We start from the raw sequence: 13,298 nt of genomic DNA, 5'->3' as shown, positions 1-13,298 counted from the left end.
AAAAATGAATTTCATCCTAACCACTACATTTGCTGCTGCTGCTGCTAAGTCGCTTCAGTCGTGTCCGACTCTGTGCGACCCCATAGACGGCAGCCCACCAGGCTCCATCCCTGGGATTCTCCATGCAAGAACACTGGAGTGGGTTGCCATTTCCTTTTCCAATGCATGAAAGTGAAAAGTGAAAGTCAAGTCACTCAGTCGTGTCGACTCTTTGCGACCCCATGGACTGCAGCCTACCAGGCTCCTCCGTCCATGGGATTCTCCAGGCAAGAGTACTGGAGTGGGGTGCCATTGCCTTCTCCAACCACTACATTTAAGTTAGCTATAAAACTGAGAAAACCTTTCAGAATTTAGGAATACAGTAAGGCCCCGAATACAAGCCCCGCCTTACAACCAATTTCTTCCAGCCCAGGGACATTTTTGTCTTAATGGTGTGGCAAGTGAATATTTCAGACCTCAGGGACCATGGCTGTGGAAGGGACCATGGCTGTGGAAGGATGCCTCTAGCCCATTCAAAGATGTGTGTAGTGTGCAACAGAGACTTGAGAAAGAGGAAGAGCTGGATAGGCATCTGGGCCTTGTATTTTTCTGAGCTTTGTAAACTCTGAGCTCAATAGGAGCTGAGATCACCAGAAAGGAATGGAACTGGGCCAGATCATGTTAGCATCCCAAAGAAATGTCTGTACAGAGAGAAGTCCAAATGTTAGGGCTCTATTTTTCAGTGAATCAATATAAAAAATTATATTCTTCAGCGCTTTTTGTTCATTTTTTATAAACAAGGGAATTAACTTCTTTGTTATCCATGACCCTATTTATCAGTGCCAAAGGAAAGTATGTTCCAGAAAAAAAGATGTCCTTCACAGCATCTGTTTCTTATTATCTGTCACTGGGAAATGTTGTAACCTAGCACAGTTGCTTGGGTTTTCTTAGTTTCGGGACAATTACAGAAGCTAGATCACTTTGGGTACCTGATATCACATCTATGTTTTTGTCCTTTAAAGGCGTTTAGGGGTAATTCTTAAGGGATCATTATATCCCATATTTTGTTTTGAAACTATTTCCAGCCCTTTGTGGGAGGACGCAGATACCTTTAGGTATAAAGAAGTGTGTTTCTTCACATGTTTATTTCCTACTAGCTTCCCTTTCCCTGTAACTTCAGCTATCCTCACATCTGCCCACAGCCTGCCTGTGTTTAACATCGTGGAGCTTTCTGGCCATCAGACACATGTCCAGGGGGGTCCAGTTGACTTTATGTTGGAAACTCCTGTATGCTTGCAGAGCCTTGGCCCCCGCAGACATCTGATTATGCCACCATGCTGCCTTCAGAATGGTCTACTCTTGTACATCGGGGAGACACAGATGGATTACGGATACCAGGCTACCCTAGGTTTTGCAGGTTGGCAAAAAAGCTCATTTGGGTTTTTTGCACCATCTTAAGGAAAAAATCAAATGAATGTTTTGGCCAATAGAATATTTTCCATTTGGGATCCAGGTCTGTAGACCATTCTTGGAATTCAGATATGGAGGCAGCCATTGTCACTGAAATTCCAGGCAAAATTCTGATACCCAAAAGATCTGGTTTCCTATACATGGGAGATGGTCTCTAGAGAGACCAAGCCAGTTATGAAGAGCTGGGGGTTGAAGATATAAAAACCTATAGGATAGCCAAGCATCCTGGACCAGGTGGAAACCCACAGAACGGACCATGCACCTCCTTCAGAGAAGAGAAGCTCACATTCACTAAAGCGTCCACAGTGCAGCTAGGCATTTTTAAAGACTCGGTGTGCAAACTGGGCATTTCCTTGGTAATCCAAATAAAAAATGTCCAAGTTCATTCCAGCCATAAGGCAATGGCTAGCCATGGGCTTCCCTGGTGGCTCAGAGGTTAAAGCGTCTGCCTGCAATGCAGGAGACCTGGGTTCGATCCCTGGGTCAGGAAGATCCCCTGGAGAAGGAGATGGCAACCCACTCCAGTATTCTCGCCTGGAGAATCCCATGGACAGAGGAGCTGGTGGGCTACAGTCCATGGGGTCACAGAGTTGGACACGACTGAGCGACTTCACTTTCCCTTTCAGCCATGGCTTTCTAAGGCTGGGGGCCACCACGGCCTTCCCCTTTGAAACTCAGGAAAGCCCCCTTTGGCTGGTAGGAGAAGGGCTGGGAGAGACTCAAAAGAGTTGAGAACACAGATGCCTGTATTTAATCAGTTGCTCTGTACACACGCCCAAAATACACAGCAGTTGATTCTAAAACTAAGCAAAGGAATTACAATTTATTGAACACTTACTATGAGCCCAAATCAGGTTGATCCTTAAGCCCATGGCTGGCCTTAGCAGCACAGCCTCACCATGTGCCCTATCTGTTGGGTGGTCCCAGAGCCTCGGACCAGCTCTCCAGCTTCCTCATTTTGTCAAAGTTCGTCTTCCATGAGCTTAGGTATGGATTTCTCCGGAGCATCTCTGCCTTGAATTTCAAAGCATATATCCAATGACCTGAATGACATCTCCACCTGGATAGCTGACAGGCATCTCAAAATTAACACATCCAAAATTGAGCCCCTGATATCTACTACTTCCCCAAAGTAGCTCTTCCTGTGGTCTTCCCCATTTCATCTTCCAATTGCTCAAGCCCCAGTGCTTGGTCTTATCCTTAAGCACTTTCTTTCATATACATATAAGCCACCCACAATTGACTTGTCAACAAATCCCACCAGATGCACCTTCAGTCATGTCCACATATGTCCAAAATCTGAGCGCTTCACACCATCTTTATAGCCACCCACCCCAATCCAAGCCATCACCATCTCTCTTTTTTTTTTAATTTATTTATTTTAATCAGAGGCTAATTATTTTACAATATTGTAGTGGTTTTGCCATATATTGACATGAATCCACCACAGGTGTACATGTGTTCCCCATCCTGAACCCCCCTCCCACCTCCTTCCCCATCCCACCCCTCTGGGTCATCCCAGTGCACCAGCCCTGAGCACCCTGTCTCATGCATCGAACCTGGACTGGCAATCTGTTTCACATATTACAATATACATGTTTTAATGCGATTCTCTCAAATCGTCCCACCCTTGCCTTCTCCCACAGAGTCCAAAAGACTGTTCTATACATCTGTGTCTCTTTTGCTGTCTCACATATAGGGTCATCGTTACCATCTTTCTAAATTCCATATATATGTGTTAATATACTGTATTGGGGTTTTTCTTTCTGGCTTACTTCACTCTGTATAATAGGCTCCAGTTTCATTCACCTCATTAGAACTGATTCAAATGTATTCTTTTTAATGGCTGAGTAATACTCCATTGTGTATATGTACCATAGCTTTCTTATCCATTCGTCTGCTGATGGGCATCTAGGTTGCTTCCATGTCCTGGCTATTATAAACAGTGCTGCGATGAACATTGGGGTACACGTGTCTCTTTCAAGTCTGGTTTCCTTGGTGTGTATGCCCAGCAGTGGGATTGCTGGGTCATAAGGCAGTTCTATTTCCAGTTTTTTAAGGAATCTCCACACTGTTCTCCATAGTGGCTGTATTAGTTTGCATTCCCACCAACATTGTAAGAGGGTTCCCTTTTGTCCACACCCTCTCCAGCATTTAGTGTTTGTAGACTTTTGGATAACAGCCATTCTGACCAGTGTGAGATGATACCTCATTTTGGATTTGATTTGCATTTCTCTGATAATGAGTGATGTTGAGCATCTCTTCATGTGTTTGTTAGCCATCTGTATGTCTTCTCTGGAGAAATGTCTGTTCTTTGGCCCATTTTTTGATTGGCTCTTTTATTTTTCTAGAATTGAGTTGCGGAGTTGCTTGTATATTTTTGAGATTAATTATTTGTCAATTGCTTCATTTGCTATTATTTTCTCCCATTCTGAAGGCTGTCTTTTCACCTTGCTTATAGTTTCCTTCGTTGTGCAAAAGCTTTTAAGTTTAATTAGATCCCATTTGTTTATTTTTCTTTTATTTCCATTACTCTGGGAGGTGGGTCATAGAGGATCCTGCTGTGATTTATGTCAGAGAGTGTTTTGCCTATGTTTTCCTCTAGGAGTTTTATAGTTTCTTACGTTTAGATCTTTAATCCATTTTGAGTTTATTTTTGTGTATGGCATCACCATCTCTTATCTGCATTACTACAAGAGTTTGCTAACCAATCTTTCTGCTTCTGCCTTTGACCTACTGTGTTCTGTTCTTGACACAGCAGACAAAATAAGTCTTTGAAAATATGTTAGGTCGCAAGATCCCGCCAATGCTTCCCGTTTACTCAGAGTAAAAGCTGACACCATCAGCGTGAGCCCCTAGGGCTTACATGAGCTCTGTCACCTCTCTCGTCTCTGTTCCCATGGACTCTCTGCACCCCAACCACTATGGCCCCAGCCAAGTCCATTTCACCACCCTCGAGGTCCTTGCTCTGCTCTTCCTTTGGCTTATAATGTTTTCTTCAGTTTTCTGAATAACTTGTGTCCCCACTTCGTTCAAGTCTTAATTCAAATATTAACTTTCTTGAAGAGGGCTTTCCCTATCCTCCTAAGATTTCAAACCCTCCTATGCTTTCAAAACCAACTAGTTTTATACATGTCACTCTCTAACATGCTTTACATTTCACTCATTTTGCTTCCTTTCTCATAAGAATGTAAACACAGTAAATGGGGAGATTTCGAGTATTTTCCATGCTCCTCTGTCAAGCAGCAAGTACCAGACATAACAAGCCATGGATACATAATTGTGAATGACTCGATGACACCCATTCCATAGTCATTATAAATATTCTCAACACAACTCCCCTTGGCCCGAAGCCTACATAATCCTAGAGAAAACCAGCAACCACCATCCTTCTCCTATTCCCCTTCTTAACTGAAATAAAAGCACCTACGGATCCAGCACTGGCTTCCAGAGAATACGGTACTTGTAAAGGGGGGCCTGGGGAAGGGGCTGCAAGCATTTAAAGATGCTCCATCTCACAATTCACAAATGAGTGTCTGATTCGCATGTCACCATACATTTATACCTTCTGAGATTTCAGAGTCTCGGATAGAAAGGACCGACCTGGGACTGCTCACACCCCAGCACGCAGCCCTGACACCAAGGTCGGGCCTAGGTTGACACATCTATGGGCACCCTGTCCACACCCACCACAGGCGGAGGGCAGCTTCCTGCCACTTTGGTTTGAACAAGCCACAGAGCACCCGGGACCTCAAGTCTCTGGAAGTTTCACTGGCAGAGGGAACCACAGGAGGACGCAGGCTGCACGGGGAAGGGAGGGTAAAAATTAAGTGGCAGGCAGACTGCCGCGCTCTCTGCATGCCTTCTTATGAGGATCAGGAAAATAAAGAAAATCAGAGCAAGGCCAGCACCTCGCCCAGAGTGCGTGGTTGGCCTCCCCCCTGAACCTGTTACCTTAGATTGAGCGTGTCCTCCGTGAAGCCTTTTCCTTTCAAGCTGGGCTGGAAAGAGCAGAAGCTAGACAAAAAGGGAAAGGATTATTCTGTCAGCAGAGTCAGGACCCTTCCACCACCAGGAGAATATTTTTGGAAGCAGGCTAGAGATCAGGTCCATTCTTGCCCTTCCAATGAACCCCATCTGTCCCTAGATCTGGGTGTACCTCCGAGGCACCCCATTAGCACCCTCTGCCATTAGATGCTCTGGCCTAAATAACGGCAATGATAACAATAAAACAATGGTTGCAATCAAAATTCCGTGTTTTAGAGACCTCCTCTGGGCTGGGCACAGGCATTTCCATTGCTGATCAGCCACCACTGCAGTGCCCCAGGGACAGGTGCCATCTTGCTTTAATGCTCCTTGAACAAGGGTGGGGCATGGCTGGTACCATCCATTGCCTGAGCTATGGATGTAGAAGACTTCCAGCTCAACTGTGAAAAACTTCGTGCAGTACACAGAAATCATAAGGGAACCTGAACGTGAGGTTCAGCGTTGCCTGTCTACTTCTTCAGTTTGGTTTAAAATGGAACTTGAAGACGTTTTAGGAGGCGATATAACAGCAGTCCTTGGAAGAGCCTCAGAGGGAGAATCACAGTCAGTGGAGATGTGCCCAGAGCTGGCTCAGATGGCCTCTCCGCAAGAGTTGTTTTCTCCACTCTGGCCCTGCCCTTGGGACCCAGCAGCTGGTCCTGGTGCCAGCAGGAAGGTAAGGCTTGAATCTCTGAGCACAAAATGGCCTGGAACATGCAGGCCAGGGGTGTCAAATCTCACCTCAGGACTTTTAGCCCCAAGTGGAGCTGAATATGACCACTCCTCTATTAACCCAGCTGCTATGACATCTGTTCATGGCTAGGAATCTGCCTTTTGACCCCTTCTAGATTCTTTGCACATTCACGTCTCTAACTTTAATAATATAAATATAAAATTTAAGATCTAGCTTAAATTTCTTAGATTGATTAATCTCTTTGGAGAACGTTAAGTTAAACCAAGACAGTATGCTTCTCTCTTTAAGAAAAAAAGACGTTCCGTGCAGAAGTGGGAAATCAGTTGTTAGGAATTCTTTCCAATGAAATATGAAGTCAGAGCAACTAAAATTGGCAACTGGGATCAAAAAGAAAGATTAAGCCAAAAAAAAATTACTTGGAAAATTAAAAAATAAAGCCAGAAAATTCTGGAAGATGCATTAAATATGTTGTGTCTGCACATTTTTTTTCCTTCCTTCAGTTTTTACTGGCCCAAATTACTTCAGTTCATGAAATGGAGCCTGTTCCCCAGGATCGAGAGAAGGAGCTTTTATGGTTTTCTCTTTACTCTGTTCCATAGCTCAAGAGTTTGGGTAAGTTCTTTCTCGAGTCTAACCTAAACCCTGCTCACTGTGGGTGGAGAACACTCTCCTGAGAACACAGCTGTTCTTTTGCTGTTGGTTCATGATCGGTTTCCTTAGCAGAGGATTTTCAAACTCTTACCTTTTGAATACCTTACTCCGATCACTGTTGTGGAAGACAAGAAACTTGGAATATCCATTTTGGAAAAAGACCTCCAGGGCAATGTCCTATAAAGAGAAACCCCTTTTACTGCTCTGAAGTTTCCTAGGATGGATGAAGACCTCCCTCCCCGCCCCCACCCCCACCCTGCTCCCCCGCTTCACAGCCAATGCAACAAAGCCATGGTTGTGGGCCATCTGGGACTCTATGTCAGGTGTGGAAGGATTTCAGTCTAAAATGGACCCAGAGACATGGAAAATAGAACTTCAGAACTGAGAGACTGATTTCCCGTAGATGCTTAATTGGTGGAAGATGGAGACTTACCTCCTAAGTAAAGAACATCCACAAAGACTCTCTCCCGTCCGCAAACCAATGAACTTATTGCTTGGACTCTGAGTGGACACGCCCACCTTGTACTCTTTGCCAGTAGACAGATACAGCTAACCTCAAACCCTCAACCCATTAGCCTGTAGCTCACAAAAGCCTGCCTTTCCTCAGTGGTTATTCCCCTGTTATTTTTGAATCAACTCAATTTCCGGTAAATTCAAGCTTGCCTCAGTTACGTCTTTATTTAGGTTGACAAAGGCAACCCTTCCTAGTTAGTCCTTCCAACCTCCCACAGGGGATATGAAGACTTTGGTAACAGTGACAAACTGCAGTCTTCACAGAGTAAGTTGGAGGGCAGGAGATCTCAGCGTTCCTTTGACTGAAGAAGGAAACAAGAGCCCAACTCACAGGAAAAGCGAGAAGGGGACAAAGAGAGGAAAATGCCCAATGACATCTTCAGACACTTCTACTCCTGAGTCAAGGGTTTCACTTCCTGAACTGAAGGATCATCTTACCAGAAACACTAGGGGAGCTGCTTGAGTGAGTGGATGCAAGCCTTAATCTGGGCAGCATCCTATGCTGACCTGCAGACTTGAGGCACAGGGGCTTTGCCAAATCCACTTTGCTGAGCCATTTTGATGTGGCCACATGAGATAGCAATGTCACTTCAAGGGTATTTTGTTAACACCTAAATGAACCTGCCTGCCTTCCTTTTTCCTTTCTTAGACTTGGAATAGTGATAGAGTGAGCCCACATAAAGCATGAAGCTCAGGGATGAGGTAGGGTCAGGGAGAGAATACTCAGTGCTTGAGGAAGGGCCTGGGAGAGGTGAGGTCCGAGCATGGAGGGAGCGATAGGGAGGGTGAGGGTCAGACTCAGAGATGGGTGCTGCATCAGCAGTCAGGTCCTGCTCCTTCCTGGCTGAAGCGAATTCTCAACGTTCAGTTCATCAGACTTCTGAGCAGAGGGAAAGTCTCTGTAATGATAAGGCAGCACCCTTCTCCTCTGCAGATGTACAGAAGAGCCTCAGATTTTTTTCTACATACAGAAGTATAAATAATGTGCAAATAGATGATGAACACAGACTCTGTGGAGCCCATGACTTGCCCCAGCAACCTCAAGTGCCCAGGCTCTGACTTCCTTCTGGGAGAACCTAGGGCTGGGCAAACGGGGCCCTTGCACACGAAGCTCTCCCAGCGCCATCTGGACGTGCTCACACAGCCTCCCACTTCTGGCTTCCACCACTGTCCTGCTAACCAACCATCGGGAAACACTCTCTTTGTACTGGGGAGAAAGACACTCACTGATACCTAGTTGCTACTATGTGTAACATGTAAATAGACACAGAATTACTAAAAAAAATAATTTTTGAGTACTTGCTATGTGCTCAAAATGTGCTATATTATGTAATAGTGGAAAAGACAAGAGGTGGTGGCTGTTCACTGGAGAGAAATGGAAGCCCAGAGGTGCCCGACTGTGCAGAGCCATGCTCAGGACCGGGCCCAAGCTGGCCTTGGTCAGAACCATCAGCACAGGGCCTCCTCCACCCACCCCTTTCTGGCTCACTCTCTGAGAAGAGCACTGAGGGCTGGCAAAATGAGAACCAACGCTTTGTGGGCAAAAGCAGCAGAGAAGGAAGGAGAGGGAAAGAGCCAGTCAGAGCCAGCAGCTTGCCGGATACTTGTCTGTGAAGGCAGCTGATCCTCCCCAGAATGAGCCCCTCTGAAAGGCTCCCTTGAGCTTTAGCTTCAGAGAATAATAATAATATAAATAACAATGAGGCCTCCAGCAGGAGGGTCACGAGACAAAGAAGTTTGCAAATGAAAGGTAACTTATTCTGTTCCAGAGGGCGAGCACTGTTTTGTTGGCCTATGCAGAATAGAGACCCTGCAGAGAGAATGGGGGAAGGGGCCTGGGCCCCTCCCCGCCCACAAGGGTGGTCCCTCATCTCTTCCTTTGCCAGGTGTTGGGAGGCCCTTGGGCACAGTTGCAGCTTTGCTATTGCAGAGGTTGGGCTGCTGAGGGCAAGATGTGTTTGAGGCCAGTGGGAACCCCAGAGCTGTTCCTCCCTTTGCCACTGAGGTGATGCTTCTAAACCAGGTGCTGGCCTCCAACGTAGGGGATAAGAAGTATTTGGTTGTGACTCAGTGACAACAGAAGCCTGCCTCTGGAAGGAGTCCGCTCTGTTTAGCAGCCGGATAAGCCCTTGAATACACCAGACAAGGTTCTGGGATCCTGGTTGGAGGGGACAATCAGGAGATCTCTAAATCACCTGGCCCAGGAAATGACGGAGCTTGAAGGTAGATGAAGATTTGAGGAGGGCAGAGGGTAGAGGCAGTAGCCTGAGGAGGTGTCCCTGTGGTCTGAACAGGGAAGACCGGCACTCAGCTCTCAGTCATCAGCTCTGCCATCAGGCAATGGAGCTGCCCCGTCCTGTATTCCTGAGTCTCCGGGCAGCTCTGGGGCATGTCAAGGGGAAAATAAAGCAAAGAGGCTGGATCCTAAGTGACATGGTAAGAGAGAGAAGGGCCCAGTGGCCAAATGGCAGGGACTGGGGAGAGGGTGAAGCAGAGGGCAGAACTCGGTCCCAGCCAGGGGACCAGCCCAACACAAGTCAGGGGAATTCACGGGTGTCCCAAAGGGCCCTGGGCTGTGTGGTCAAGAAGGTGCGCCCCTCCCGTTCAGATGGGGCCTCGATGGCACCCGAACCGCCATCAGGTCTTAGGGTTAGGGTTAGGGAAGGGATGCTCCTTCCTCCGGGCCCTCCCAGGTCTCACCTGCAGGAGGAAGCGGGCCTGCCGGAGCTCCCTGAGGTCGCCGTAGCTGTGGCGCTGGCACGAGTAATGGTCAGAGGACCTGTCTTTGCTGCACATGTTGAAGATGAATGGGTCGCTAATGCTGGAAAGAAAATACGTGCGGTGAGAGGGTGTCCCGTGGGGGCTTGCTCACCTGCCTGAACCTGCGTTTCTGGAACACATCGGGGGATGTGCTAGCACCCACTTACCTGATAAACCCTGTCTGTGTCAGCCCTGCCCTGAGGAGTAATATGGGACATTGGCTTCTCCAGAGGAGGGGACACAAGGCAAAGGGATCACCTTCAGGACAGACAGTGACACAGGGTGCAGAGAGTAAGTGTGAGAAGGCTCTCTGGGTATCGGGGCCACAAATGGGTTGGTGATGCGGTGGGGGAAAAGTGAAAGAGATGTGTAGTTAGGTATGGACAAATTTCAAGTTCCCGAAAAATGAGGCAGAAAGATGAAGAGCCTCCACTAAACAGTCCCTGTTCAACATGGTCTCGGACAACATGGTCATAGTGTAACTTTTAATATGATATTCTTAACTAGGGAAATCACAGGACACTAAATGATAATCATGATATTGATTGACTGGGTCTTTGGTAATAGAAGTGGATTTCAGATGAAAACATTGATTTGTTCCGCATTTGTATGGGACAAATCCAATTACCAGTTTATACCTGGAATTTGCACCCAAATCATCTGCTAGATCGCAAACTCTTTACCAGACTCAGCCCTCATTCGACTGAGCTGTGTATCTGTGGAGTCTACCCCAGCGCTGGTATAAGGAAGACTTTCAATAAGTATTTGTTGAATGAAATTAAACAGAGAGCTGATGCCTTAAAACTGCTGACTAAAAGCACCGATCATAAAAAGCCAGTTGGATGGTTTGGATTCCCACCAAATGACCCAAACGCTACATCTTGTGAGCTTGGCTGCCACTGTTATGGGTTGAATTGTGTCCCCCAGAAGATGTAGGCTGACGTCCTAATCCCCAGTACCTCAGAATGTAACTTTACTTAGGTAAATAACAGAGGTAATAAAGTGAGGTCATGAAGAGAGATCCCAATCCAGTAAGACTAGTATCCTCCAATAAAAGGGAAACTTGGTCATGGAGACAGACACTCACAGGGAGAAGATGGCCATGTGGCTGGAGAGATGTGTCTACAGGCCTTGGACCATCAGGGACGGCCAGGAAACACTCGCAGCTTGAAGAGGCGAGGAAGGACCCTCCCCTAAAGCTGTAGAGGGAGCACGGCCCTGCTGTGGCCTTGATCTCAGACTTCTAGCTTCCAGAATTGAGGGATAATACATTTCTCTTTTTTAAGAAGCCACCCAGTTTTTGATACTTTGTACAACAGCCCAGAAAACTGGTTACACAGAAAACACAGTTACCCTATTCAGCCAAGAAGGAATCTCCCTCAAAGCAAAATATAACCTTCTAGAAAGGGTCTTGCTTTCTGAGGAAAGTTACAAAGTACCTGAGTCCAATAACTGCTGGAGGATTGGCAGTGTTCTTGAGTTTTATTTGGGATGTTTTATGGTACATCAGGGAGTCTCTTTCAAGGTCTAAGGCTGAACTATACTCAAATTGATGGCAGTCTTTTAGAGAAACATTTCAGAGTTGACTTAGCTTTATTTTTAACTGGCTTATTTATATATCTTCCTTAGTCTCCATGGTCAAAATAAGACTTAATCTCTATTGATCTCACATGATCTAATGGCCCATCTCTGAGAACCACATGTCCACAAGTGCCAGCATTTTCTTCAGGTAGTAGACAAAGGCTCAGAGAGAAAACGCTGTCTGCTTGACAAACACTTGTTTGAGGTATGGTGACTAAAATCACCCATGCAATTCTAAGGTAGTTGAATATTCTCACTACTCTCCTACTTCCATTCTAGAAAAGGACATTCCCAGACTTGAGTGCATCCAACCTAACAACTGGGTTTCTATTAAAAGTGCAGATATCGTCAATTGGATCATGATTATATGCACCTCATAAACACAATTTAGCTAATCAATAAGATCTTATCCAACACTAGCCAGAGGTAGAGAGTGAAGCAATGGATTATGCGAGTCATTTCATGGGCACTCCATGCACATAGGTGGAGTAGAAAAGCTTTCATCAGCTCTCAGAAAGGCAAGTCTGCAGACCCACTGTCTGTATTGATCAGTATCAATAAAACATGAGCAATAAAATGAGATGAGTGTGCCAAGTATTAATTATGTGCCTGCCTTGAAAAAGCATAGAAGATTCACTGCAATCGGTGAACATTTGGTATGGATAAAAGATGGAAGTTAGCAGAGAGAAGAAGGCCAAGCATTTTAAAACAAACCTAAATCAAAGTGGGTGGGCTGACATCTATCCTTCCACAATCCTTAAACTCTTGTTTCTTCACATAGGCTGGAGATAATATGATACCTGGGAGTTAAAATTCTTGCTCATTGGCAGGTAAGACTCTGGTTCCTCTGTCAATAGTTTTAAATAGTGGTTCTCAAAGTGTGGTCCCAGACCAGTGGCATGAGCATTAGCTGCGAATTTGGTAAAATCTTAGGCCCTAGCCCAGATCTACCAACTTAGAAACTGGGATGATGGCGGGTCCCAGAAGTCTATGTTATCAAGTCCTCCAGGCGAGTCAATGTAATTTAGCTTGAGAGGTTGGGCTTGGGCTAAGAGGTTATCTTGTCATCACTTGAGCCTTGGATAACTAGAAAAGAAATTGGCATCTAAATTTCTTCATAAGTGATGAAAACATACAACTGACAATATCTAGCAAAAGTGCAAACACAATCAATTTGGTTCTGAAAGGCAGTACTTCATAAACACTAGAGAATTATTCAATAAGGGCCGACTGAACCCAAACACACCAACTATCAATACATTTGATCCTAGAGAAGAACCTCAGCATTTCCTGCCAAAGATCTCTGGTATTAGTTGGTATAAAAATGACTTCAAATTTCTATCCAAATCTCACTCATCCTTCAAGACCCAAATCTTAGCTCCCTTCTCCACGTAGCTGTCCCTCCCCATACCAGCCACGTGTCCTCTCTCCAAGTGTGAACCCTGAAGAGTCCTCGCAGAACATGCATTTTGTCGCTCAATGATAGTGTGCTCCAAACTCTTTCCAAAAGAACCTGCATATGCTGCTGATTGTATTACGGGCCTTGCGGGGATGAAGAGGCAGTGCCTGATGTCTTGCATAAGGATGAACAAGCAAGATGTTGTTGACTCAGTTATACATAAAT

At 45.7% G+C, this 13,298-nt stretch overlaps 1 protein-coding gene across 1 annotated transcript in view; it reads right to left on the bottom strand.

Moving 5' to 3' along the window:
- The window catches only part of WDFY4 (WDFY family member 4), a 248,721-nt gene that overhangs the window by 59,874 nt on the left and 175,549 nt on the right, over positions 1–13,298 (bottom strand). Inside the window, exons 45-47 of the mRNA XM_055538375.1 lie at positions 10,034–10,154; positions 6,912–6,997; positions 5,404–5,466 (exon numbers count right to left, since the gene is read on the bottom strand). Coding sequence (XP_055394350.1) covers positions 5,404–5,466; positions 6,912–6,997; positions 10,034–10,154 — 270 coding nt within the window. The remainder of the gene's footprint in view (positions 1–5,403; positions 5,467–6,911; positions 6,998–10,033; positions 10,155–13,298) is intronic.

Source organism: Bubalus kerabau, chromosome 1 (assembly GCF_029407905.1).
Source record: "Bubalus kerabau isolate K-KA32 ecotype Philippines breed swamp buffalo chromosome 1, PCC_UOA_SB_1v2, whole genome shotgun sequence".
Taxonomy (NCBI): domain Eukaryota; kingdom Metazoa; phylum Chordata; class Mammalia; order Artiodactyla; family Bovidae; genus Bubalus; species Bubalus kerabau.
This window is presented reverse-complemented; position numbering and strand designations above follow the sequence as displayed.